Raw genomic sequence first — 26,708 nt, forward strand, 5'->3', positions numbered from 1 at the left:
TGTAGGCTGCAGATCATTTTCATTGTTTTATTTGTTTTAGTATATTATGCTGTATACATTTTCTTTTTACTCTGATGTTTGAAAGTTACTTTATGTGTGTGAATGATAATGGTTACAATATTCTTAGCAGTATGAGTGCAATGTGTGCTGTTAAACCTAAGAGGCTACTCTCACCCTAAAATCCTTTTTCTTTTTCTCACTTTTATACAAAATTGTATTCTGTTAGCGATACAAAAACTGTACAGTTACCATTGTCAATGAAGGACTGAGCTAAGACTGAGAAGGAGGGTCCAATGGCATGGCTCCCCGTCTTAGCGTAGTCTGTTTAGTTTAGTCCAGCAGTCAGCTAGTATCCTGCTTATACCATAGTCACTTACAAAAGAAATAAATATTCAATCAATTTTTAGTACTTTGTTCCTGTTATTTTTCTGTTTAAAAAGCTTTTTCACAAAAAGTGGACTATGCGATATGTGGTGCGAAGTGTTGTCATGGCAACGGCTGAGCCAACACTACCGTCGACAGCAGCAGGAAAAGGAAAGGGATATCAATGCTGATGATCACGATGTGTTAAATAAAGCTTTAGTTGAGAGAGAAAGTTCACTTGTCTTTGTCCAGATGATGAAGATAACGTTTGTTTCAAAGAAGCCAGTGCAGCAATATAAAACACTTGTGCAATGTGACCAGAACTTTACTGTTAGGCGTACATTATCAACGTCCATTATGATTTTTAATCCACACCCAGCAGCCAGTCAGATTCGAGTATTCACCGGGACCATGGCATAAAAACAGAGAATGGGGTTAATACCTGTGGTTGTGGCTCTTCTTCCTCTCGTTGGCGTCGTCCGCTGTGTACCGGCTCCTTGACCCATGACCACGATGTCTGCTCTTCTCTCCGTCAGCTCCGTTCTCTCTTCGGGAGCTCCTGTCTCCGGTCTTATGTGATGGACGTCCATCTTTGTGGCGGGACCTTCGCTCTTCCTTCCCTCCACTGTTGACTGTCCCATTGCCCCCTCGGGACTGACGATGCGAATGATGATGGCGGTGAGCTCTCTCACCTTTGACGCCTCCGCCTCCACCTCCACTGTCTTCCACTGAACTTTGGTGGTGGTTCATCCTGCCCCCCTCTTTACTGCGGCTGCAGTCGTGCTCTTTGGAGCGGCTGTGATGGACGTGGCGCCTCCCTTCCCGACCAGCTTCTCCGTTGTCGTTGGCATCCTCTTTTGTCCGGGCTCGATCCCTGTGCCGGTGATGATGGCGAGGATGGTGAGGAGCAGGAGGAAGGTCAGCATCCCTCTCGCCCTCTTCTGTGGTGCATGTCTTGTGGTGGTGCTGATGCTGGCTGCCCAGCAAAGCTCCATCACAGGGCTCGACCACCAGCGGTCGGTCAAGATGAGTCTTCATGTCAGGCCGGATGTTGAGGGCCGAGGTCAGGCGGAGGCGCTCCTCAGGCTGAAGTTCGTTGTAAAGCGCCTCACAGCTGGCACGATTCTGTCTCCTCAGCTGATTGGCCCTTTGCTCCCACACTGACATCGTCTTCATGGACCTCTGCTGCTCATTACTGCAGGAGGAAAAATTGAACAATAAATCAAAAGGACCTACTTTAATATTACGTCGTTAACCATCCAGAGTTACTGCTGATTTTCTTTTTTTTGGGGGTGATTTATTTTGTGCACAAAACATCAAAGCAAGTCCTTAACCAGAAAGAGGACAGGCACCAGTCTCTGTCACTCTGAGTGACAGAAGAAAGCAACAGTTTGTTGTCATTTATCTCATGATAACACACACAGTTGGTACATGCTGGATGTAAAGTATGGCCGATGGGCAATGACGGGCTCTACCACAGTAATCTGATCTGACTCATCTCATGCCTGAACAAAGTCAAAGCATGTTTAGGTTACCATGCTTTGACATGCAAGCCTTTCCAAAGCATGGGGAATAGAGAAAAGTGGGAAAATCGTGCACTTTTGAGTCATTCTAGTCTATCTTTCCTTCAAAGCCAGTCTTTCTTCAGAGAATAACAAAGTGAAAAACGGTTAACAGGACAGTGTTGAGGAAAGAAAACATATTGAATTCATTGTGCCATGGTTCTTCATGGTTCGAGATAGGAATCATGGGACAGACAGACCACCCGTCACAGGGTACGCACAACAACAAACAGTTTTGTCAAATCATATGGCCTGTTTTGAGAATGTAGATAATGGAAATGTGAATATGTAGGATTTAGGGCATGTCATCGACATTATGGGCACTCTGCTCCCAGACGGTTGGGTTTTTACCTCAGGTAGTGATGGACTGGGGTGCTGACATAACTCCTACAGTGCAAACACATAAAGGGGGCAACATTGAAACAAACACAAGAACTGAAGACACTTGAGAGAGCAAACAGAGGTTACACACAAAAGCAAAGAAAATCAAAGGAATTAGAAAAAAACAAAAAGTACAGCATGAATATACACACCAGAGGCAAAGAACCGTTCAGCATTTTAACATCTCAGGTTTGTAACAAGAATGACATGAAAAAAGTGTGAGGAGAACCATGTCAGCAAACGCAAAACCACAGCAGTAAGGTGGGTCAACAAAGCCCATTTGTTGTCCGCTGGTTCTGGTTTTAGATAAAACACTGAACCAGAACAAAATGGTTTTACTGTTTTTGAAACTAACAAAAATCTTGCTATTTTGACTTTTTCTGTTTTTGTTTCTTGGACTGAGTTTTTCTGGACACGGAGTTGGTTTCCCTGTTCCGTCTGTATTCTCTGATGTTTGTGCAGGAGCTGAATGGACAGTAGGATGTCCTTGGTTTGGTCTGCCTACACCTGTCACACCCCCTACACCTGCTGCCACTTCTCCTGTTGCCATCAGCAGTAGAAACTCCTGGGGATACTACTGCTCATTGCTGGATAGCTGGTTCTCTGTGAAGCTTTCTTTTGGATTCATTCAGAGGCCCGTCTTTCCCTCTGGACTTTGGATTAAGCTGAATAAATCCTGGAAATCACTCATTTCTGCTCTTTTGATCCCCCATATTTGTGTCATTACTGCAGACGTACTGCATTTTATGCTAAAATCTGTGAAGCACCTCTTCCAGTTCTGGGGATACAACAGAATGTACTCCGATTACTCCTGCTCCTTCATATACTCTATGTATTTTGGCGGATGCTGCTATGGCTTAAAGATGCTGCACCAGCTTCTCCTGTGGTTGTTACACATCAACAGCTGCTTTATTCATAGAGGTGTTTCCTATTCTGTACTTCCCCTTCATGCACAGCACAGATGCTCATGAACACAGTCACAGACGCTTGGTCATGGTGTTTCATTTATGTCTTTCATGCATTCCATGGTCCTGTGTTGCTATGATTAGCTCCTCCACTGTTGTTCAGGTCTTTTACAGCCGAAGCTGTTGGACTTCTTCAAATCAGTAGCATGATCAATCTGCCACATCACATCAAAGGCCCCCCGTTTCCTTCCTTCTCCCAATAATAAATTTGCCTAATGGAAACAGGACAATTTGCAAGAAAAACAAATTGACATATTTCTAAACCTGCAATGAAACACAGCTCTTCAGGAGTTGAGCGTGTCGTGTGGAATTGTTGGATCCACAGCTACTCTGGAAAATCAGCAACCACCATTTGCCAAAACGGCTTCATCCGTAGCCCCTACCACCTTTAAGGAGTGGGAGTGGCCTGAAGAAGACGCCAACGTCTCCTTTGATAGATGATGATGAGCACTAGTGCCGTGGCAGAACTGTGATGTATCTGCTGTCAATCAAAGTATTGATCACATGTGTCGCCATGTTTTTGAAAGACATCGCTGCGTTGGTTTGTATTCTTTTCACATAATTAGGATTTAATAAAACAGTGCAATTGTGAAATTGTGTTTCTACAACATTTCTAGAGTTTTATAACGTTTTGTGCATATTTGTAACGGAAGCGCAGCTACCTTTTTATCTAGATCAGGGGTCTCAAACTCGTTTAATGTTAAAGTTTAATGTTAATGCATCCCGCCAGTTTTTTTATAAATGACACTTTTTCAGATTTGTGCTCGGAGCTGACGAACCAACCAATCACAGTGGGGTATATGACTCTTGGGGGCGTGACAATGACCGGGCTTGAAGCAGGGAAACATGTAAGGCAGGAATCCTGACAGCCCCCTCCCCGGACCACATTAAGGAGTTCCTTACTTTCCTTTTTAGAACGTGTTTATTGGCTCCTAATTTTGTAAATACATGCAGTCCGTGCTGAATTTTTCTCTGAGCCAGAGGAAAGTTGAGGTTACGGTTACGCGTGGCTGCGTATTAACATTAACCTACGGTTTTCGTGCGCGGCTGTGACTGCAGCCCACCGCTCCTGCAGGAGATGGTTAGCTGAGGAGAACAAATGTCCCACACCTACATGCGTGACAGCTAGCGACAACAAGATTTGGTCTCAGATACACTTAAAATACATGTGGACAATGCAACGATAGACGTGTTTGAGATGAACTAGCGCCTGGATCTTCAGGGAGACGGGGGGGGGGGGGGGGGGATGAAGGCGAAGCTGCAGCGAGACTGAAGGAGAACAGGAAGTTGGAGTTGTCCAAACATTCAATTTAGTTTTAATGTGCCTCTCCCCCTTAGTATGATGTGTGTTATTATATATTTTATATTTATTTTAATGTTTTGTGATGTATGTAGCCTTTTTTATCAATAGGTATTTTAAAGGATTTTAATTGATCACTCAACTACAAAAAACATCTGGACACGTTTCCCAGAATGCATTGTTTTGTAGTAATTAAGGCGATCAGTGCAGCAGTCAGTGCAGTCAATGAGTTCTATGGCTAGAGGAGACATCACGTGATTCCTCATGGGAGGAGAGCACCGCCATCTTGGTGAGGTCAAGTCTGCTGCAGTGCATGTGAACACATTTTTTGCAAAATGTCGGTTCATTGTGCGGCTTTCAACTGACAAAATCAGAGAAATTAGTCCAAGAAGGAGGAAGTCAGAACATTTCACAGGTAAGGACTATCATTCTTTTCTTTTACTGCTGCAGGGGCTTCATTAATAGAACACATGTTGACATGTATGATGCTGCAGGGCTGTTATCAACATGCTGCATGATGTACGGATAATTAGCTGTCGACATAAATGTAAACTTTATTGTGTTAAACCTATATACAGTATACTAGGACTAGACTATTATAGTAATATAGATTTATACATTTCTGACTCAGTGACTGAACTTTTCTTGCAGGTTTCCAATGGATTCAGACTTCAGGAAAAAGTGGATCTTAGCAATAAAAAGAGCTAATCCAGATGGATCACTGTGGAACCAACTAGTAATTCAGTCTGGATATGTTCAGAACCTTTGGTGGAAACACATTTAGAGAAGAAACCCGACACCATAGCATCTGTTACACAAACTGATCACTCACATGAGTCAGTTAATCTATTGTTAACTTTTGGACTTTTTGTTGATTTATTATTGATTTGTTGATATTATTATTTATTATTGTTAATATTGTTGACTTATTATTGAATTATTGTTGGGCTTTTCTAAATAATTTAAATTACATGTTAAAGAGGTCAAAAACTTCTAAAAGTTTAGAAATTATTTTAAAAAATTCTTTTTCATAATTTTTTTATTTGTTAGAAGTCCTGCAACTATGCATTTTTCATTAAAGTTTGAGCTTTTAAGGCTGATTGTTTCTCTTATTTAACAACAACAACATTTATGCTGCAGAAGGCTATAGAAAGCATTGCCATGTGGACGCCCACGACCTTCCCAAGCGGGCGTGTCTCCTCTAGTGATATAACTCATCAAGTGCAGTACTACATTTCCAACTGTGTTCACTTAGGTTGGCGCTCGTGATATTTTAGTGATGATTGACAGGTGATGTTGGAACAAAAACATACGTCACGCACCAAGTGATCTGTGCAGCGGGTTATAGTATAGTGTAGTTTAGTGTAGTGTAGTGTAGTGTGGTGCGGTGCGGTGCGGTGCGGTACGGTACGGTATAGTATAGTATAGTATAGTATAGTATAGTATAGTATAGTATAGTATAGTATAGTATAGTATAGTATAGTATAGTATGGTATAGTATATGATCCGTATAAATTTATTGGCTCTCAGACACTCACAAGTTGCGCGTGTGTGTGTGCTGAAGTTGCGGCCCAGCCTCAGCTAGACCCTGCCTTCAGTGGCCTCCAGGTTAATTGAGTTCGAGACCCCTGATCTAGATGGTTACCTTAGCTTGTTGGTGTTTAAAGGTTGTGTCTCACAGCCACTATATACATTATGCTCATATTGCATGAATGAAAATTGGTCATACGTGAATAATTGTGAAAAAAGTGAGAAAAGTTGTGGTCTTTACGTGAAATTCAATGTATCAGGAATGAACCATGTTAAAACCAACGAAAAAGTACTTATAAACCACACAAAGAACACGTAAATCAACATAGAACATGGACTCCGTGATTATTGTGTTGTTTATATGTAATTGATTAGAGATTCCTGCGTCAATTACGTCATTTGAACATGATATGTGCGTCGTATACGTGATCTAAAAGTTATACATCGGTGGTTCATGCGTGTAAGTCTGGTAGACAAACGTGCAACGGTCGTGGAATGACACACATAGCGTATGCATCTCACAAAAATCACACAACTGTGTACGATTTACGTAATCATTGCGTATAAACTACATAAAATACGCGTAAACTTCCTAATTCTCAACCTCCCTAAAACTTCGAACAACTTAAAAAACTGAATTTACGTAAAGACCCGTCGGCTGAAACCCTCGACGGACATCTAGAATGACAAACGCAAGAAACACTTATGAATGACGTACAACACGCGTAGTTCACAACAGACTGAAAGTTCACACGTGGAAAATGTACAAAATGTGCGTAGTGGTTGTGTGACATGGCCTTAGCGGTTAGTTCCTCACTGTGTGAAGGATGCTGAAGTTGTGCGAGACATTTGAGAGTTTTCTTGCGACTTTCATGCAACTATATCAGACTAAATATTTGATGCCACTGAAATCTCCTCCCTTGAAATTCTCAATATCTCTGAATGACCTCCAATGAGCAGCATGGCTTACTCTCCACACTCAGGCTATTGATTTTTGATTTTGATTCCCTCTACCACTTTACCTGTCCTGGAATCACCTGTATCACACACCCCTACACTGGTTGGATTTCCCTCAAGCTGCTCCTAAAACCTTCAGATCTGAGCCCTCTCCAGTCCCTACGAACAGGAGGGGCCCCAAGTCTCCATCTTGGGGCCCCTCCTGTTCATCATCAAACTCATTTCACTTTCATATAAGGATCTTTTTTCTTTGCAGATGAAACTGAGCTCTACCTTTCCAGGAGACCCAGTTCCCCTCCTCAAACCCAATCAAGTTTACTTTAGATTAAATCTTGGTTCCCTTCAAATTTCTGGAGGGGAGCAATGAGTGAAATATTATCTGATAGCTAGCTAGTCTGGAATCATATCTTAAAATTCAGAATTTCTGATGCAGAAACTGAAAAAAAGCTGATTTCCAGGAGAATGATTTCAAACAGTCACAAAAGCAAAATAACATATTCTATGTGAGCGGACGCCGGCGCCGGCGCACACACACACACACACAGCAGAACAGCGACATTTGAGCACAGAGCAGCAGCCATTAGCTTCAGAGTGTCAATGGGAACATAGAGATAACTCACAGTGAGTTAACGCTGCAGATGGATGAGCTGCTAGACTGCACGTTACCTCGACTGTGTGTTAGAAAACTGCACATGTACAGAACAAAAATGGGGAGGGAAAATATCATACAATATGAACTTAGAGACAAAAACAGACACAGTTTCCATCTTCTCTGTCTTTCAGTCTGTCGTTCAGCTCAATGCCTGAACATTCATTCACATCAAAACTGTACATTAGGACATGAAATGTCCACTTTTGCCTTTTCCAAAGGTCCCTGAAGAGTAAACCTTTGTAAATCTTTAACTATTCTTTTAAAAGTAGATTCTACATTTAGTTTATTTGGTGCCTTTTTACCTTGGCTTTACTTTCTGTGCATAAATTAAAAAAATGTAAAATACGCCACACTCCAAAATTTTGAACTGGAGAAATGGGAGATTCTCAAATGTGAAACAAGATATGAAGCAGAAGTAGAGCAGAGACTGTTGTCAGACTGGTTAGCACAAAGAGAGGCTTTTAGTCCTGCTGTGTTAACAATATTCCAATACAAATGCATCACTATGTGAGAAACTTCCAGCTCGTCTGCAAACATTTAGGCTTCAGCTGAATTCAACAAACACAGAACCTCTGATCAAGTCTCTGATAAAGTCACATCTTTGTGTCTTTTGGACTTTTAAGTTTGAGTTTTAGGCCCAGGAAAAGTTTGACAGTCTATGAGCTGCATGTTCAGACGGAGAAAACCGTTTTTACGTGAAAATTGTCTGAAATAAGTCACTTTAAAAATTCTGACCATTCAGGTTTTTGTTTCTTTCCCTTCAGATTGTTTTCAGATTCGGTTTTATTTTACCAGATGTTTTGTCTTATTTTATTTTATGATTTTAAATTTGATTTCAAAGAATTAAGTAAGCTTGTTCTGGATTAGACTTTCAATATTCTTCTGGTCCCACTATCCGATAACCTAAAAGCAGTTTTGAACCTTGTGGGGATCCGTCCCTCAGGCTTTGAGACGACCTGATTATCTTCTCAACCAAATGATGGCTTGTTTCTTTAAAATGCAAAGACACATTTATTTAAAGAAGCTCATTTGTTTTACTGCTTTAGCTGTAAATGTGTTTGCTAAAATATAAAGGGAAAGTTCTGTTCCATTTATACAGGAATTTTATTCGTTACATGTGTTTTATCATCATGTTTTTGCTTCTTTGTATTTAACTTTTTTTTTTTGCCTCATTGTTTGTTAATTCACTTCAGGTCCTTCCCAAAACTAACTTCAACTCTGATGAAGGAATAACAGAAAAACTTCAGTGCAGGTTAAGAAACAGGGATTTCCGTTGGCAGTCCAACAAAAGAACAAAATGTTTCCTCAGTCTTCTTTTTGTTTCACTAAATGAATAAAAAGGTTAGAGGAGGTTAACTTACGCTGCGATTGAAATGTTAGCAGCAGACATGGGGCTGACCTCCTTTACCTCCTTGGCCTTCTGTAGTGCCAGCTTCTTATTGATGGCCTCCTCTTGCTCTTCTTCATCCTGACAGAGACAGTGTTACAATGTCAAGTAACATGAAGGCCATCTTTCTAGAAATAAAGACATGAACTTTTTAATATAGATTTTCTTTATTTCTTTTGCACAGTCAACGTATATTTTAAGATCTTAAAAAGGAGCTAAAAACTCAAACAAATTCAAGAATAGTAACTGTTCAAATGTAACTTCAGTGTATTTTTGTTTATGACCTTAACATTATCTTGCTGTTTTTATCAACAGAAGCCTTTTCTGTGTAAAACTACAGTTAAGTATCCCAAAATGCCACCGTGCGGCGACCGAAATGCACGTTTTTCAGCTGAATCGGCGGGTGGTATTTGTGTTCAGAAGGCAGCAGTTGCATTTTTACACGCCGTGCATCCACAGAGGTCTTAAGAGAAAAGTTTGACATTTTATGGCAACCGCACAATTTTTTGACATCGGTCAGTGGCCACCCGGATACGTTTAGAGGTCACATGGTGGCAGGCCAGGGACAAGCAGGTGGCAGGAAGGCAGCAGCAGGATAACTGACTGATGGGAGGGTTTCTACGGTCCCAAAGTTGCCTGATGATTGGCCTATTTTAGACTGCTGCCCTCCAACCACGCCCTTGCCCCTGTGCTGCCTCCTCACTGCCACCATTCGATTGTTAGAATTCGTACAGTAGCAACTTTGGACACTCGATGAGACGTTGACACGGGCCGGGGACCCGGTGATGAACGGACATTAATCTGGCGATCCCGACTGGCGTGGGTCCCAATCGGGAGACGGAATTGATGCTGCGCAAAAGTTATCATGGCGTTGATAGCACCACAGGGACTCAGAGACCTGCGTCTTGACGAATTGCAGTTGATGCTGAGAAGAATTTGAAGACAGATCATTGGGCTTTTTTTTTTCTTTACAAGATTCTAATGTGTGCTCAAAATCTAAGTTTATATACCCCTGGCCATCTGGCAGCTGATGGCCTTTGATATTGACGGCAGCCATCTATATGAAGTGCCACAAGCCTCCGTCAAGAACATTTGCACATTGTCCAATCAGAGCTGCTGCCAGTTTGTAATCTGGCTACCACAAAAAAAAAACAATAGTTAAAAGACCAGAAGTAACGACTAATGAGAGAACCAAAACAAGAGACACAGCTGGCCCGGGCATAAAGTATCAAGGTCATGGACCGCTTGGAGAACCCGTAGAGAGAAAATGTTCATGCCCATTTTTCTACGGCCATTCTGTGGCATCAGGTCAAAGTGAACACTTGTACAGCAAGTAAGGGTAAGTAAGGGGGAAGTAGGTGAGATACAGGCAAATAGTATGGATTTTTCTTTCTTCAACCCTCTAAAACCTTCAAACTGTGCTCTTGGCACGCTCTATATGTGCAGACTCACTGTTTGAAATAAGAAACACAGTGTAGTTTGTGTGGACAACCTGCAGGCATCCTACGGAAACTTACGTATGGGTCCATGTGACCGGGTGCATGTGACTAAGGCTTTAGTCTGTTCAGGAAGAGGTTTACACACTTACTTAACTACTGATTGTTTTCTGTATATAAAACATCGGCCATTCCTGAAGCTGCCTTGTTATGAAGGACAGACACAGTGAACGCTCAAATGATCCCTTCTGTTCAGGCTGACCCGATGGCTGCTTGGACTGTGATGTTTCCGCCACTCATTTCCTACAACACACGACTCATCGCTTACGGTTGTGAACGAGACTGAGTAATCCAGTACCTTTGTGAGCTCCTGGGCATTTGCAAGGTTATCAACAGCAATGGCCAAGAACACATTGAGGAGAGTATCTGGTCATGCTGTCAGGAAAAGAACAGCTGATGGAGAAACACCGAATCCATGATGACAGCAAAGAACTTCATCGATTTAGAAGAGACAGAGGCAGGATACAGTTCCCAAAGAGCGTCAGGACGATGAAGTAGATGGAGGAAAACATGCCCCCATGCACGCCCCCCTGTGATTCGATCCCGTGGTACATGACGGCGTTCCAGTCCTCTCCAGTTAGGATCTGCAATGCAGACACAGCCTGGGTTCAGAGCACATGTGGGGCCGAGCAGCCGTGATTAAGCTGACCTTTACCTGGAACACGGTGAGAATGGCTGCAGGGAATGTGTCAAAGTTGGTTGTTGGTGTTTCATCTTCAAAATTAAACCTGCAGAAAGAAAACAAGTCTTTCACTGCAGTTGGGCTCCATAGCAACACCACCCGGAGTCCCTCCCTCCTGCACCTCCTGCTGGTGAGATCGGCTTTTGTCCCCCTGCATCTAATTGTTTTTTTTTGCTACAAGGCCGTTTCAGCTGCACAACATTAAAATAGTGTCAGATTGAAGGCAGTGCTGCTGATCCTAAAGGGCTGCCGTTGGCTTTTGTGTTGGGTCTGCTTGTGTGATGTTTCCTCTAAGTAAAGACTTCAGAGTCTTAGTTCCATCTTTCTCCTCTCTCCTTTCTTTAAGTCAATCTTTCTGAGATCCATTCTGTAAAAGCCTTTTTTTTTTTTTACAAGTGATGCATACGGTTGATGACGGTGTCTCTCAGAAAGTGACTGTTCATCTGTCTGCATTCCCTTATCCACAATACATCCACCCTCTCCAGTTTTTATCCTGGCTTATAGAACTGCCTGCCAAGCTTCATGTCATTAAAAGATAATCAGCCATCTTTTCCTAGTGGTTGGTGGTTTAAGCGAGGAGTGAAAGAAGCCATCTTTGTCAAGAAGAATAATCCTTCTCTTAATAAGAATGGTGGTCTCAGGTTTATTCTTCCATCCATCTACGGCAGTGTTCTGAAACCTAAACAAACCGAACCGGTTCCACCTGGGTCGTTAGCAGCTGAAAGAGATGACCAGTTTGGAGAGGGAGTCACTGGCTCCCCAACCCCCAGCTGAGGACAAAGGACTCTTAACGACCTGAAACCATGTAGGCCAAGTTGACGATACCATCCAGTTTCATGTCTGACTCCTCCCCCACGAGCGCATATATATACCAGCTCTTTGACCAGCTAATTCAGAATTGACAAAGCCTTTTGGATAAGAGGTTAAATGTCTTGAACTTTAAAACTAAGTCCAGGTGACAGCCCCTAAACCTACCACTATGAAGGAATCAACCTGGATGAATGAGAGTCTTCATCGACCTAGCACTTTTATGCTGATGACACGCAGCTTTTTGCCACCAGATCATTTTATGATTGATAACAGAAAGATCTTCAGTCATGGTCCTGCCGTACCGCACACCTTCCATCGGTTCAATCTTATTGATGGTCTGGGGGTCATAATCAAAGAACACCTAAACGTTATAGAAAAGCCCCTGAGACGATGCCGACGTGCATATTTTCCCTCAACAACACCAGAGAACTCAAACAAGGATCGTCTCAGAACTAAAGCAAAGAAAATGATTTGAAATGACCAGACTGTTTGTCTTTTTGTATAAAATTTACAGACAAAGAAAACCTTTAATAATATTAAATAAAATCTAACTTATTCAGTCCGTGTTGACAAATTTGTCATATTTACGAGGAAGTTTGCCAGGAAACGTGAAGGGCAACAGTAGCCGTTGATGCAACAGTTGTTCATCCTTTGATCTCGGCAATTGTTTTTCTTTTTAGCACAAAGGAAAAAAGAAATGAGGAAATTACTGGCCACCGAACAGCTGCATGCCCAGCAGAGCGAAGACAACGATGAAGAGGAAGAGCAGGAACAGGAGGCTGATGATGGACTTCATAGAGTTGAGCAGAGACACCACCAGATTTCTCAGAGAGTTCCAGTACCTGCACACACAGCTCATGTGAACTAACCAGCCTTCCCAGGGCAGATGCACACAAACTCTCCCACAACTCACTTGGTGACTTTGAAGATTCTGAGTAGTCTGAGCGCTCGCAGAACGCTGATCCCAAACGAGGCGCCGGGTTTGATGGCAGCCCAGATCACCTCAAAAATACTGCCGATAATCACCTGTGAAGACACTCTGATGAACGGGGAACTGAAAAAAGCATTCTCCGCTGAGGCGTTTAGATCAGGAACTTCACATCGGAGATCCAGATTTATTCTGCTGCCATGACACCCATCGCAACATTATCACTCACCCCAAAGTCGAAACAGTTGAAAGACGAGTGGAAGTAGTTCTGTGGTCCGAGGCCGTACATTTTCATGGACATCTCTGCCAAGAACAAACCCAGGAACACAAACTCTGCCAGGTCTGTTTATAAAAAAAAAGTTGAGACTGCCCTTTCAGAAGATATTTCACGTCAGGAAAAACTCTCAGAAACGTTGGTCTCATTAGAATAAATGTGCCCCATATTTCTAGCAGCACTCACACAGAGCATAGGTGAGCCACTCAGGCTGGTCATAGTGAACTATGGCTACACACAGCGTGTTGAGGCCAACGAGGCAAAGCACAGTCCAGTAGAAGCTCTGAGATTTGACCAGGCGGCGGATGGTGAAGCGTATCCTCTTTTCTTTCCTTCTGAAGTAAGACGAGCTGTCGTTCTTGCTCTTCACACTGCCCCGGGCAAACGGCGACCCTTGGGGAGCTGTTGGGATGAAGCATTAAAGAAAGTCAACTTAAAAACCAAAAACATTCATCTCAAGAGGAGCACGATGTGACTGAGAGGAATTCTAGCTGCACAAATGGGATTAAATGGTTTTGGGCAGGCCCAGTGGAGAATTCTCCGGTTCTGATGGCCCTCCTGTGGGGAAACTCAAGTAGGCCTTGACTCGTTAGTCTCACCATGCTGTCCTGTGCATCAGGCTGTCCTGCACTACATTAAACGAGGAGCGTCTCAATTTAAAGCCAAATGTCAAGAGGAATCAGATACAATAGGTAAGAAAACAAATGATATCAAGACTTAATTAAAATGTCTGGGGAGATAATAATTTCCTGCTCCACTTTAATTTAGAGCTCCGACTTATGCATCTTCACCTAAAGAACAATCCCATCCAACTGAGTTCATCCAGCAGTCCCTTCACTACGTCTTCTTTGGATTTCCAGCTACCTCACCGACAGACCACAGTTTGGATTTCCAGTTACCTCACTGACAGACCACAGTACGTCAGGCTGATGGACATCACATCTGACACTGTGGTCAGCAACGTGGGAGCTCCACAGGGGACTGTACTTTCCCCTTTCCTCTTCACCCTGTACACCGCGGACTTCTGCTACAACTCGGACACGTGTCACATCCAGAAGTTCGCAGATGACACAGCCATCGTGGGGTGTATCAGTGGCGACGAGGAGGAGGAGTACAGGAGCCTGGTGAAGGATTTTGTTGTCTGGAGCCACAAAAACAACTTACAGCTCAACACCTCCAAGACTAAGGAACTGGTCGTCGACTTTGGGAGGGACAGACCCAACCCCAGACCAGTTCTGATAGGAGTGGAGGAGGTGGAGGTCGTGCAGACCTATAAATATCTTGGGCTGTGGCTGGACAACAAGCTGGACTGGACGAGCAACACGGGGCAGCTGTACAAGAAGGCCCAGAGCAGGATGTACTTCTTGAGGAGGTTAAGATCCTTCAACATCTGCAAGAAGCTCCTGGGGATCTTCTACCAGTCTGTGGTCGCCAGTGTAATAACCTACGCTCTGGTGTGCTGGGGGGGGAGCACCTCAAAGACAGACTTCTCCAGGCTGGAGAAGCTGATCAGGCGGGCTGGTTCTGTGGTTGGCACAAGGCTGGACCTTCTGGCTGCTGTAGCAGAGAGAAGGACACTAAAAAAACTAACGGGTATCCTGGACAATACCAGCCACCCTCTGCACACGACCATCAGTAGCCAGAGAAGCACCTTCAGCAAGAGGCTGCTCCTCCCAAGGTGCAGCACTAATAGACTGAGGAACTCCTTTGTCCCCCGGGCCATCAAACTCTTTAACCACCACTTAGGAGGGGGGAGGGGGACAGAAAAGGAAAGGGCCTGAATGACCTTATTTTTTTTTGGAATATGCTGTTTTTGTAGATATTTAAATTTTTTCTTACTGTTCTAATCTTTCTAATTTTTCTAGTCACTGTGCTGCTTTTTCCTTTTTCTTATATGTATGTCAACCAGTGCAGTATGCGATGGAGATGTCAATTTCCATGCTGGAAGCTCCCAAATGGATAAATAAAGTTGTCTATCTATCTATCCATCTATCTTCTGTTGAAGGTAACACACCTTCATTAGGAACACCAGAATCAATAGAGGGTGTTTATGTAGGACGACCTGATGATGTCACATCTGAACACTCGGTCCAGGGATCCAGTAGGTCTGTCTGTTCTTCATGGTCAGCCTCTGGAGGCCTCGTGGTTTCATGACAGCTTTCTTCATCTTTACTGAGCTTTTACTTCACAACGAACTCATGAGACCCCCTCCCTCCTCTCAGAGCAAACGCAAACACAACCACAGTATTCGGAAGATTTGCTTTTACCCATTTCACCGTCCCTAACAGAGCTTTTGGTTGTTTCGGGTAACTCCTGTGTTTACTGATTTAGCTGACCCTGATATATGTCTGAGATCCTCAGTCTCAAAACATGCTGGAAAACCGTTACTCTTTGAGAAAGTCCCTTTCCGGGACAGCAAAGCTTCTATACTCACCAACAGATGAGATGTCAGTGTAGTGGTCCTCCGCCTCCTCAGCGTTGATGAGCTCATTCTTGTTCTTCTTGCTCCTTTTCAAAACTGTACATTTAAAACCAAACATAAGGAGCAGTAATTGTTTCAGGCTTTTCTGATTCCTACACATTTAATAGTTGTGAGCTGATTTTTGCACACTGTAGGTAGGGGCTGTTAGACAGGACACTGCCACAGAAAATAAGATCTGATTAATTTTTATAAATAATATGCATCGTGATGTGAATCATCAGTGGTTCAAATCATTTCTGAAGTAGACCAAAGGGATTCATTATTAATGTGATTGAAAGTAACACAGTCAAGCATTCGGCCAGAGCTGAAACAAACAGCAGAGAGTTCTTGAAGTCCCTTGAAGTCCCATGGTAAAAAGTAAGATTTTATAACAAAATATACACACTCACTGGCCACTTTATTAGGTACACCAACTGCTCGTCAACAGTCATTTCTAACCAGCCAATCACGTGCATTTAGGGATGTAGACATGGTCCAGACGATCTGCTGCGTCTTAAATTGAGCATCAGAATGAGGAAGAAAGGTGACTGAACTACAAGGATAAGGCACCTTATCTCAGACTGGTTTCTAGAACAGGACAATGAGTTCTCTGGACTCGAACGGCCTCCACAGTCACCAGAACCCAACAGAGAACCTTTGGGATGTGGTGGAACGGGAGACCAGCATCATGGATGATCAGCAGACAAATCTGTAGCAACTGAGTGATGCTGTTATGTCAATGTGGACCAAAGTCTCTGAGGAATGTTTCCTGAATGATTTCATTAGAGCTCAAATATGCACATGTTTAGGGGCCTGTTTTTGATTGGCAGATGGGTGGACCCCCCCAGAGCTTAAACTTTACTTTGTCTTGTCAGAGATTATCCAACCTGTGAAAACATGTCAGTAGTTCGATTCCTCCTTCACCGTCTGGTTTTCTCTTGTCAATAAATGTTGCAATGCTTTAGCTGGTTTGAACGTTTCTGTTTTTGATGTTCAGATTTTTTCAAAGTCTAGTGTCAGGTTGTTGTCAGAGATTTACTGGTGTCCACGCCAGAATCATGAATCACCTGTTCATTGCTTTCAATTGTGTTTTTAGATGTACTTTTTTTATCGTCAGGTGGACAGAAACCTGAGGAGTACATTCTGCACAAACAAGAAGAAAGTGCTTTGGGCTTAAAAAAGGGTAGAAATGACTGTTTGCAAGGATACCTGTAAAATAAAAGTGTTAATAATTAGGGATGTTAGAAGAAATTTATTCGGCAACATATCACAATAGTTCATTTGCTGATACTTGTCTCTATTCGAAATGCTGTCAGGACGATATTTATTGAATTATTTCTGAGCGTCCTTCAGCGTCTGACTCTTGTTTTCCACTTCACCCTCCGACCCTCTCAACCCGGTCCTCAAGTCTCTGCCCGGTCCTCAAGTCTCTGCCCCGTCCTCAAGTCTCTGCCCCGTCCTCAAGTGTCAGCCCCGTCCTCAAGTCTCTGCCCCGTCCTCAAGTCTCTGCCCCGTCCTCAAGTCTCTGCCCCGTCCTCAAGTCTCTGCCCGGTCCTCAAGTCTCTGCCCCGTCCTCAAGTCTCTGCCCCGTCCTCAAGTCTCTGCCCGGTCCTCAAGTCTCTGCCCGGTCCTCAAGTCTCTGCCCCGTCCTCAAGTCTCTGCCCCGTCCTCAAGTGTCAGCCCCGTCCTCAAGTCTCTGCCCCGTCCTCAAGTCTCTGCCCGGTCCTCAAGTCTCTGCCTGGTCCTCAAGTCTCTGCCCTGTCCTCAAGTCTCTGCCCCGTCCTCAAGTCTCTGCCCCGTCCTCAAGTGTCAGCCCCGTCCTCAAGTCTCTGCCTGGTCCTCAAGTCTCTGCCCTGTCCTCAAGTCTCTGCCTGGTCCTCAAGTCTCTGCCCTGTCCTCAAGTCTCTGCCCTGTCCTCAAGTCTCTGCCCCGTCCTCAAGTCTCTGCCCTGTCCTCAAGTCTCAAGAGGGTAGAAAGGAGTTCTGCCCGGTGCATGTGATGTTCAGGGGCAGTCCTCACCAGAGTTGCCTTGTTTCTTCTTGTACCACGCTCCATCCAGCGTCTTCTCCTCAGCATTCTTGTCTTCCTCAGCCAGCATCACCTCCTCTGTGAAACAAACACTTTGCTTGAACTCACAAAAGGGAAATCCTGTTTTGGAATTGGCAGCGTTGATCTCCTGCTCGGGTTTCTGACCTGCTTTGCAGATCCACTCCAGGTATCCGGTGAGCTCTTTCTCGATCTGCTGTTGTCGACGGAGCTTCAGGAACTCTTGCCTCTTTTCCACACGCTCCCTCTCTTTTGCGAACTCTCTGATGAAGTCACAGAAAAACAAGACATGTTGATTGTTGCTCCTGACAGACGGTCAGGGAGACTAGAATGTTGACAGAAGCTGAAATGGAAATGTCCATACTCCACTATAGAAGAACATCATGTTCTCCCAAAACCTGCTACCTATCCTCTGCAAAAGCTACACAGGTCTCCTTCAACTTTCAGCACTTGGTCTTCTGCTCTGGACTTGTTCTCTTCGTCTTCCTCACCACCAGAGTCATCCTCACACCATGATCCTCTGCTGACTTGCTAACCTATTCAGCTACTTCTGTCTCTGATCTTTCTCAGATTACGTCTGAACAAGATGTTACCAACTTGTGTTCCTCTCTTTTCTGGAAAAATGTCTTCTTCACTGACATTTCCATTCTTTTAGTAAAGTCCACCATCGTCTGTCCTTCTGCATTCCCGTCCTGAACACCAAACTCCGTCATCCCTTCTCTGTCTCCCCTGAGATACTCTGGATCTCCTCATCCATCCTTACTAGAATTTCTCCTTCTGACAACATTCACCATCACACCTTCAACTATTATCTTAGGACTCATCACCTCCTCTGACCTTCTTTTCGCCTGCAGAACATCCTCATCAAACTCCTCCTCTGTTCTTTCCATCCACACCATAATAAAACAGCTTGAAGCTGCTTCTAATCTATCAGATTTCCTCTCTTTCTGGTCTCTTGAGCTTCCGGCAGCAGATCTATTCTTTTTCATCACATCATCATAAGTCTCTACATGCAATGCTTCTACTCTACGTCCTTCTCTCCTGTCTCTCTTTGTCTACAAACTCGTCTTCCTTCTCTCTTCTTCAGCAGCGTTTTTTTTTTTAGACCGGAACCTCTTGGCCAAAACCCACACGTTCTGTTAGTTTGGATTTGTTTTTACAATGCAATGCCAACAGTTCAGACTTTGAACCAGAATGCAAAAGCACCGGACTGTGCCCCCCCCGGGGTTGTTTTCTGAACTGAAAAGCAGACATTTAGATTTACTGAGGATAATTGATTTAACTAATAGTAATAAACTTAACCTGATGTGTCTGTAACAGGAGGAAAACCAAACCTAAACTGAGGGGCCCCTCCTCACGAGGCTGGACAGAACATTTCATCAACAGTTTTCACTCCCACCAGCAAAGTGTGTGGACACACAGACAAACAAATGAACGCACATATTCATTTGTTTTCAATATGTCCCGTCATAAAGAGAAACACTCATAAAAATGCAACAAATCCAGGACCCTGAAAATGTTTCCCTGTAGTTAATAACTCATTTGTATTTCAGTTTTCACAACATTTCTGTTTTATTACTGTAATAAAACATCAATCCTCTTCTGCTTTATTGCTTTTTCAGAGCAGCAGTCCGTGGAGCTGCCTGTCTGCCGCTCGGAGAGGAAATGAGATGAAGCACAGAGGGGCAGATGGAGACATTAAAAGAAGAAAAGGGGTGAAGAAGAGTGAGAGACTCGCTTATTAAAAAGCAGAGAGGGAAAGGGAGACAGACGTTTGTAGAGCGAGGGATCTCCATCCTCCCTGCTGTCTCATGATTGCAGGGTCTTCAAAAACACAGAGGTAGCCATCCTGACTGTTTGCATGCGAATCGTCACTAACATGGCTCTTATGCTGAACTGAAATTCCATTCATCGTCAAAAATGTCTCAACATGATTTCACAGCCGTTCTCAGGAACTGTTTGGTGGTTTAACAGTCAGATCCATAACTGACATATTTTTTTTCTTATGGACCCCTCCAGCGTATCGTAGGATGACACACTCACCCAATAAAATGACATGTGAGCGTCACAAGAAATGTCACGAGGGAAGGTTGAGGAAGTACCCAGGCACAGAGAGGATGAGGAGGCAGGAGGTTGCAGGGGAAAGCAGGGCTTTAATATTAACAAAAGACTATAGAACAAAACCACTGCATATGGCAGGTAAGCTGGAAACACAAATACACAAACACATGAACAGGGAGACCTAATACTATGGAGCAGCACAGGAGGAAGGGAAAGACAAGACTTAAATACATGCAAGGCGACAAGACAGAGGTGGAAACACTCAGGACTGACGGGGAAAGGTAAAACTTGAAAACAACAACAAAACAGGAAATACTACAAAATAAAACAGGAAGCAACTCAAACCTACACAGAAAATCACGGAAAAGAACACAAAGGCAAAGAAACATAACCCCCTCTCAAGGAACCGCACTGACGCTCCACATAGACCCAAGGAGGAGGGGGCCCGAAAGGCGTATGGTCATAGACCAACAAAGTTCAGAGTCCGGGGGACGGCCGGGGGCTCGGGCCAGGCGTCTGGAGCAGGGAGGGGTTGGGGTGCATCCGGCACCTTCCTGTCCGCCACCCCCCTGTCCAGGACCGTCCTGTGAGCAGGAACAGGTCGGGGAGCATCCGGCACCCTCCTGTCCAGCTCCACCCCGTCTAGGACCCTCCTGGGAGCAGGGACGGGTTGGGGTGTATCGAGGACCGCCTCCGGAGCCAAAATGGGATGTCGAGTAGGGCGGCGACGGTGTCGGCGTCCCCCCCCTCACAGCCAGACGATTCCCGTCGAATACGGAAGCGGGGAACTGGAAACAGTCCAAAGCCAACTGGGTCTCGACCCCCTCCTCCTCCTCGTAAAAGTCCTCCCAGAGCCACAGGTCCTGGTCCAGGGGGTCCAGGAAGGACCGTTGCTGAAGAATGTCCAGCTCCATCCAGGAGACACGGGAGGGCTTACGATGAGGGCGGCAGTGACGACAACGGCCCCCTCTGATGGCCAGGCGACTCCCTTTGAAGTCCAAGTAGGGGATCTGGGACCAGTCAGGGGTCCACTGAAAACAGGTCTGTTCTGCCTCCTGGCAGGCCCTCTCTGCTGGGTACAGGTATGGCTGGTCCATAATGTCACGAGGGAAGGTTGAAGAAGTACCCAGGCACAGAGAGGATGAAGAGGCAGGAGGTTGCAGGGGAAAGCAGGGCTTTAATATTAACAATTTATAAAAACAAAACCACTGCATATGGCAGGCAAGTTCGAAACTCGAAATACAAATACAAATACACAGACCTAATACTATGGAGCAGCACAGGAGGAAGGGAAAGACAAGACTTAAATACATGCAAGGCGACAAGACAGAGGTGGAAACACTCTGGACTGACGGGGAAAGGTAAAACTTGAAAACAACAAAACAAGAAATACTACAAAATAAAACAGGAAGTAACTCAAACCTATACAGAAAGTCAAGGAAACAAACACAAAGGCAAAGAAACTGAAACCCGTTACAAGAACAGGCTGGATCCAAATGCAACAGGTTTATTAGCTCAGCTAAAAGTCCACAGATCAGGGTCAGACAGGCAGGAGTCGATAACAGGCACAAGTTCATCAGAGAGGAGACAGGATGGTCAAAATACAGGCAAAGGTCGGGTCGGGGCAGGCAGCAGGCAAACAGAGAGTCAGAGATCAGGTCCAGATTTAACGCTCGGTAAGGGAGGCAGAGCGGCACAAACAATACTTCACAATGAGCTCTGCTCAGTGCAGTGATTAAGTCTGCTGTGGTTGATTGAGTGAGTGACAGTCAGGTGTGCAGCATCCAGGAAGTGTGGCTGGAACTCTGGAGATGGTTCCCGCTGGTGACCAGAGGGGGAGACACAGTTCTGGAGGAAAGACTGCCCGGATCTTGTGCTGAGAGCAAAATAAAGTCCAGAAAGCATCTGTGGCACATGGACTCTCTCCAGCTTTTCAGTGGGAATTTTTAAAACATTGTAGCACAGCAGCAAAAAACTTAAAAACCCAACCAATGAAGGTTTTCCTCAGACATGAAACATCCGTGTGACGCAGATCAAAGCAAGGCTTTGCCATGGAAAGTGGGTTTCAGGTGTGAACTGCACTTTGATCGCTTTCAATCTGACTCCTGGTGGCCCTCTGTGATTGGATAAAAGTTTGATGAGCGACCCAACCTCCCATGATGCCTTTTCAGCGTCTGGGCCCTGTGAGGCCACGGCCTCCTGCATCTGCTCCAGCTGAGACGCAGCATGGTCCAGCAACAGTGACCTTTCACCTGTCCACTCACTGTAAAGCCATCTGACAGCTTCTGCAGAGGGGGGGAGGAAGACTAAATGGGGGCGGGATAGCTAAAGTTTTTGCCATGTTCCCTGTCTGTAGACGCATCGCAGGACGTTCACATCTAATTTTTAAATCAAAACATTGGAAAAGCAGTAAAAAAAAAAAAAAAGCACTTGTCAAAGCAGATAAAGTTCCAAAGCTTCTGTTTCTGTTTCAAATTCATGTCATCTGGCCTCAGCCAATCAACAGCAGCATGAAGTTGACCTTTTGCTGAAGAACCACTTTCAAAGTTGTGATGTGTCACTGACAGCATGAGCGCCTCTTTCATCATCAGCTCTGGCTCTCAAAAGCTTTTTCTGGACAGTCTAACAATGTAAAGCTGAGCTCTGTCAGACGCAGGGCTTGTCCATGAACAACCTGAAGCACCGTAGTTTGTAGTAATGTTCCCAACAATAGATAAAGTCACCATGTCCTGCAGGAATATTTGTAGGATTTTCATAACATTATTTTTCTTTCTCTGCTCTGCCTTCCCCAACAATGGCTTCTGCCTGTGAGCCGTTGAGCAACCATTTAATCAGCTTTTGTTTTTGACTGAAAACTCTGCTCTACATGTGTAGATGACCGTCTGTTGCTGCATGTAAACACATTCTGCTTCTGCTCCTGAAGGTTCAGTGTAGCTAAAGTCAAAAGCTTTAAAGCAAAGCTGCTGTTTCAAGATGGAGGGCTGCCTTCTGCAAAACATGACAAATGCTTTTCCACGTCACCGTGGCAACAAAGAGGAAGTATCAGGTAGGGAGCGAGGACCCCATTCCTGTGATCGGTAGATAAAAAGACCAATGTGAGGAAGAGAAGAAGGTCGTCTGGCCGTGGATGAAGAGAGCACTGCTGTTTGCTTGTCGGTGTTATAGAGGTCTAACTCAAAAGATCATTTCTAGAAAAAGGGGGCTGCAGATTTATTGATGACCTAAAGTTTCAAACATGCTCCGGAAGTTAATAAAAGCTGAAATGAGGGGTTCAATCCTGGAACCCATTCTCAAATGCTGAACGTCTTTCTTTTCTCAAGAACATTCATGTGACGGCAAAGACTTTTCCTACATCTCCACTCAGCAGACGATGAAGTTGATTTGGCAAAGACAAAAACGGACCTCAAAAGAAGGCGTGAGCTCACCCTGACAGGACGCCCAGCACCAGGTTCAGCATGAAGAAGGAACCGATGATGATGAGGGGGATGAAGTACAGCCAGTTCCACGTGTTCCCTGAGGCGTCGTTGGCCTGCACACAGACACAAAGAAATGACAGCTGTTGCACAGGAAAGGGGAAACGATCACAGTGGAGCTTGATTGACAGCTGGTGTTGGGCGTGGAGTGTGTGGCTGTGTGTGCGTCCTCTTGTGATCTTCCAGTTATCTGTAATTTATCTAATATTCCCACCTCTCAGTGGGAATATTACCAAAGTGTCACCAAAGGCTGTTCTTTTACTGAAGATGTGTAGTAGATCTGATCCCAGTTTTCCTTCCTGTCTGGGATCTGCAGGACTGGATGCTCACTGTCTGAATCAGCAGACTTGTTCTCTGCCGGCCTCAAACAACAGACTGATGCAAATATTCCCCTGTCACAATGCAAAACCCCACAGCCTCCGTACGCCTAAATGTTAAATTCTGCTGTTAATTCAAAGGCAACAACTGCTGGTTTTATGGAATCTTGTTCAAAAAACTGCAAAGGTCTTCTTTGTGTTGAACCTCCTCCGTGTTTGTTTAAACACAGAAAGCCAAGTGGAGGCAGTAATAGAGGAAACTGTTATACGATCCATGTTGAGCTGCTGCCAGAGAGCTGAACATTTCTGCATCCGCTCTACAGGAAAGGCCGTAATGTAACTCTGAGCTGGAAGTGGTTGCAAAGAGCCGGCCGTATCGGTGCATTAGCTGGTGTGAGGGCGAAGCAGACCAAACAACAGAAAAGCCATTAGGAGCCTGTAAAAGCCTCATCCAGACGATAAGCAGCAGTTCAGCGGAACGCCACACCCTCACTGCAGGAGAAATGAGAAGGCTGTGTCTTTTGCATCGATGCAGGGTGGTTGGGGGGCAGGAGAAAACAGAGAGAGGCTCAAAAGAAAAGATGTTACATAATTCTGGGTTTGATAGTTCGCCTCATTTCAACCCTGAGTTTCAGCCACCTTTGAAAACCCACCCAGAGGAGTCAGATGATGCAGTTTCTGTTTAAATCAGTGAGTTTGATCTTATTTGAACTCAATTTTTTGCATTATTAAGGGTTTAAGTGTTTGTTTGATTGACAGGTGGATCCGTCCGGCCCACCTGACCTTTTTAGGAATAAATGGAGCAAATCCAGTTTCCCCTTCATCTTCACTGTTCAGAATCATCTGGGTGACATCAGAAATGTTTGTGGTTTGAGGCCGTGTTCTGCAGCCGCTACAAACATCTGACACATTTCCATGACTTAAATGTGATTCATGCGTAATATACCTAATTCATGAGTGTCTCTTGCGTTCGTCATCCGTCAATGTCCGCAGATGTCTGTCAAGGGTTTTGGGTGATAAATCTTCACATGAATTCAATTTTGAGCTGTTCAAAACTTTTGGTCAGTTGAGAATTTCGCAGTTTGTGCGTATTGTTCGTAGTTTATATATCAGGGTTTTAAATTCACTTTTTTGGGTTAAAGCAGGTAGCATCCAAGCAGCCAGATTAGATTTCTACTAGCCAAACATTTCTCTGGAAAAAGAATTTATATATTTGAAACCAAAACAGGTCAGTTGAGATTTACACAGTTTACAGTATTTTACGTAGTTTATTCGCAATTGTTACGTAAATCGTACACATTTGTGTGTGATTTTTGTGAGATGCAAACACTAATGTGTGTCTTTCCACGACCGTTCCACTTTTGTCTAACAGACTTTTCATGCATGAACCACCGATGTATAACTTTTATATCACGTATACAGCGCACAGACCACGTTACAATTATATAATTGATCCACAAATCACTAATGAATTACAGATAAACATCACAATAATCACACAGTTCATGTTCTACGTTGGTTTACGTGTTCTTAGTGTGGTTTATTCCATCTTCTTCCGTGTTTTTAACGTGGTTTATTCCTGAAATATCGGTGAAAATCTAATGTAAAGACCACAACTTTTCTCCCTTTTTCCACGTAGATTCACACAAGACCAGTTTACACCCGTGTAATAAGCACATACTGTGCAAAGTGTCTCTGAGACACGCCCCTTAAGGTGCAGGTGAAGCTGATAAACTACGACATGTAATATGTTTCTGCATACACCTCTTCTCATGAATGTTTCAGGGGGCGGAGTCAGCCTCTTCACAGCGTTTAAACTCAACTAGCCTCAGCCTAAGAGCAGTTTGAATGAAAAAAGAAGACAGAAAGTCATTTCTCTAAAAGAGGTTTCAATCACAAGACTGGAAAAGAAAATGTATGTTTAAGCAAAATGTTCTAATCTAGTGTAAATGTTTGCTCTAACTACCAGCATTTCCTCCAAATATGAAGGTTTTTCCAACCAAATTGACAGAATAAACAGCTTTTTTTAAATGTACAATTGTAAAAATCTGTTTTTCCATAACATTTTTCATCCATTAAATGTAGTATTTTCAGACAGAAATACACACATATGAACACAGTCTCCACCTTCAAAGAATGTTGGAACATTTTAGAATATTTATGGTTTTCTTGACGATGGAAACATGAACACATTCAAAAACTTGTTCTTTTGCAACTAAATTCCCTCCAGACAATTAGTACATCTCCCAAAATATGACCCCTTCTTCATTAGGCCCCCCGTCATGCGTATTGAGAGTCCACATGCTGAAACAGATTCACTGTCAGATTAGAAGAACTCATCCAGAACTTCAGCAGAAGAGCTGAACGGGCCTGCAATCAGTTCTAACTGATTCTGCGAAGAGAACTCACCTGAGATCCCAGCCCACACCTGACATCAGCTCAGACGTTGCTAGGATACCAACCAAACATCTCTGGGGGTTCCAGCTGCACCCCCCCCCCCCCCCCCCCCCCGTCTGAAGTGGCCTTTTCACCAAATAATGCAGTTTCCCTTTGTGGTGAGGGCATTTCAAATGTTATCAAAGTTCATTCTTCAGCTTCGGTCAGACCTCACCCGTTACTGCTATTAGCCATAGAAATAGGTGTGGCTTGAACTGTTACCTCCAGACTAAGACTGGGAAAACCCGGTTTACTGAATTTGCTCCGGATCAACGATGAGACACAAAAACTCACTGAAATGAGGTCAGATGAATTCAGGCTCATTAAAACAATGTTTAATGTGATCCACGTGTCTTCTCACTATGTCTATATGTCATAATCAACATATTAAGTTTTCATAAGGTAACTGTCAGTAATTAGGATTGCAAAAGTCTGCATGTCTGTCCTTTTCTTGTTGTTTTGACCCGCCCCAATGACTGAGGAGATCTTCAGTCAGGTGGTTTTGTTTACAAGATTTGGTCCGTAACGGAACGGGCCGCTTGATGCCAGTCTGACTCTGCATTCAGACCTAAAGCAAGTATTTGGGACTTGATCCGGACCAAAGCATTTTCCCAGTCTGAATACACC

The 26,708-nt window shown here is 44.1% G+C and overlaps 1 protein-coding gene across 13 annotated transcripts in view; it reads right to left on the reverse strand.

The window, feature by feature from the left end:
• Window positions 1–26,708, reverse strand: part of LOC101157063 (voltage-dependent N-type calcium channel subunit alpha-1B) — a 116,964-nt gene that overhangs the window by 40,408 nt on the left and 49,848 nt on the right. For 11 of the 13 annotated variants that reach the window (XR_002873912.1, XM_023958885.1, XM_023958886.1 and 8 more), the window contains exons 7-21: window positions 23,281–23,384; window positions 17,942–18,057; window positions 17,768–17,854; window positions 15,722–15,805; window positions 13,474–13,689; window positions 13,243–13,355; window positions 12,999–13,111; window positions 12,796–12,927; window positions 11,249–11,321; window positions 11,060–11,177; window positions 10,892–10,959; window positions 9,072–9,178; window positions 7,679–7,744; window positions 2,277–2,312; window positions 806–1,558 (exon numbers count right to left, since the gene is read on the reverse strand). Coding sequence is in view for 12 of the 13 variants with exons in the window: in XM_023958885.1 (XP_023814653.1) it covers window positions 806–1,558; window positions 2,277–2,312; window positions 7,679–7,744; window positions 9,072–9,178; window positions 10,892–10,959; window positions 11,060–11,177; window positions 11,249–11,321; window positions 12,796–12,927; window positions 12,999–13,111; window positions 13,243–13,355; window positions 13,474–13,689; window positions 15,722–15,805; window positions 17,768–17,854; window positions 17,942–18,057; window positions 23,281–23,384 (2,186 nt within the window). In the remaining variant the exon portion in view is untranslated. The remainder of the gene's footprint in view (window positions 1–805; window positions 1,559–2,276; window positions 2,313–7,678; window positions 7,745–9,071; window positions 9,179–10,891; window positions 10,960–11,059; window positions 11,178–11,248; window positions 11,322–12,795; window positions 12,928–12,998; window positions 13,112–13,242; window positions 13,356–13,473; window positions 13,690–15,721; window positions 15,806–17,767; window positions 17,855–17,941; window positions 18,058–23,280; window positions 23,385–26,708) is intronic. The other 2 variants (XM_023958888.1, XM_023958889.1) reach the window with 2 other exon arrangements.

This window comes from Oryzias latipes, chromosome 9, assembly GCF_002234675.1.
Source record: "Oryzias latipes chromosome 9, ASM223467v1".
Classification (NCBI taxonomy): domain Eukaryota; kingdom Metazoa; phylum Chordata; class Actinopteri; order Beloniformes; family Adrianichthyidae; genus Oryzias; species Oryzias latipes.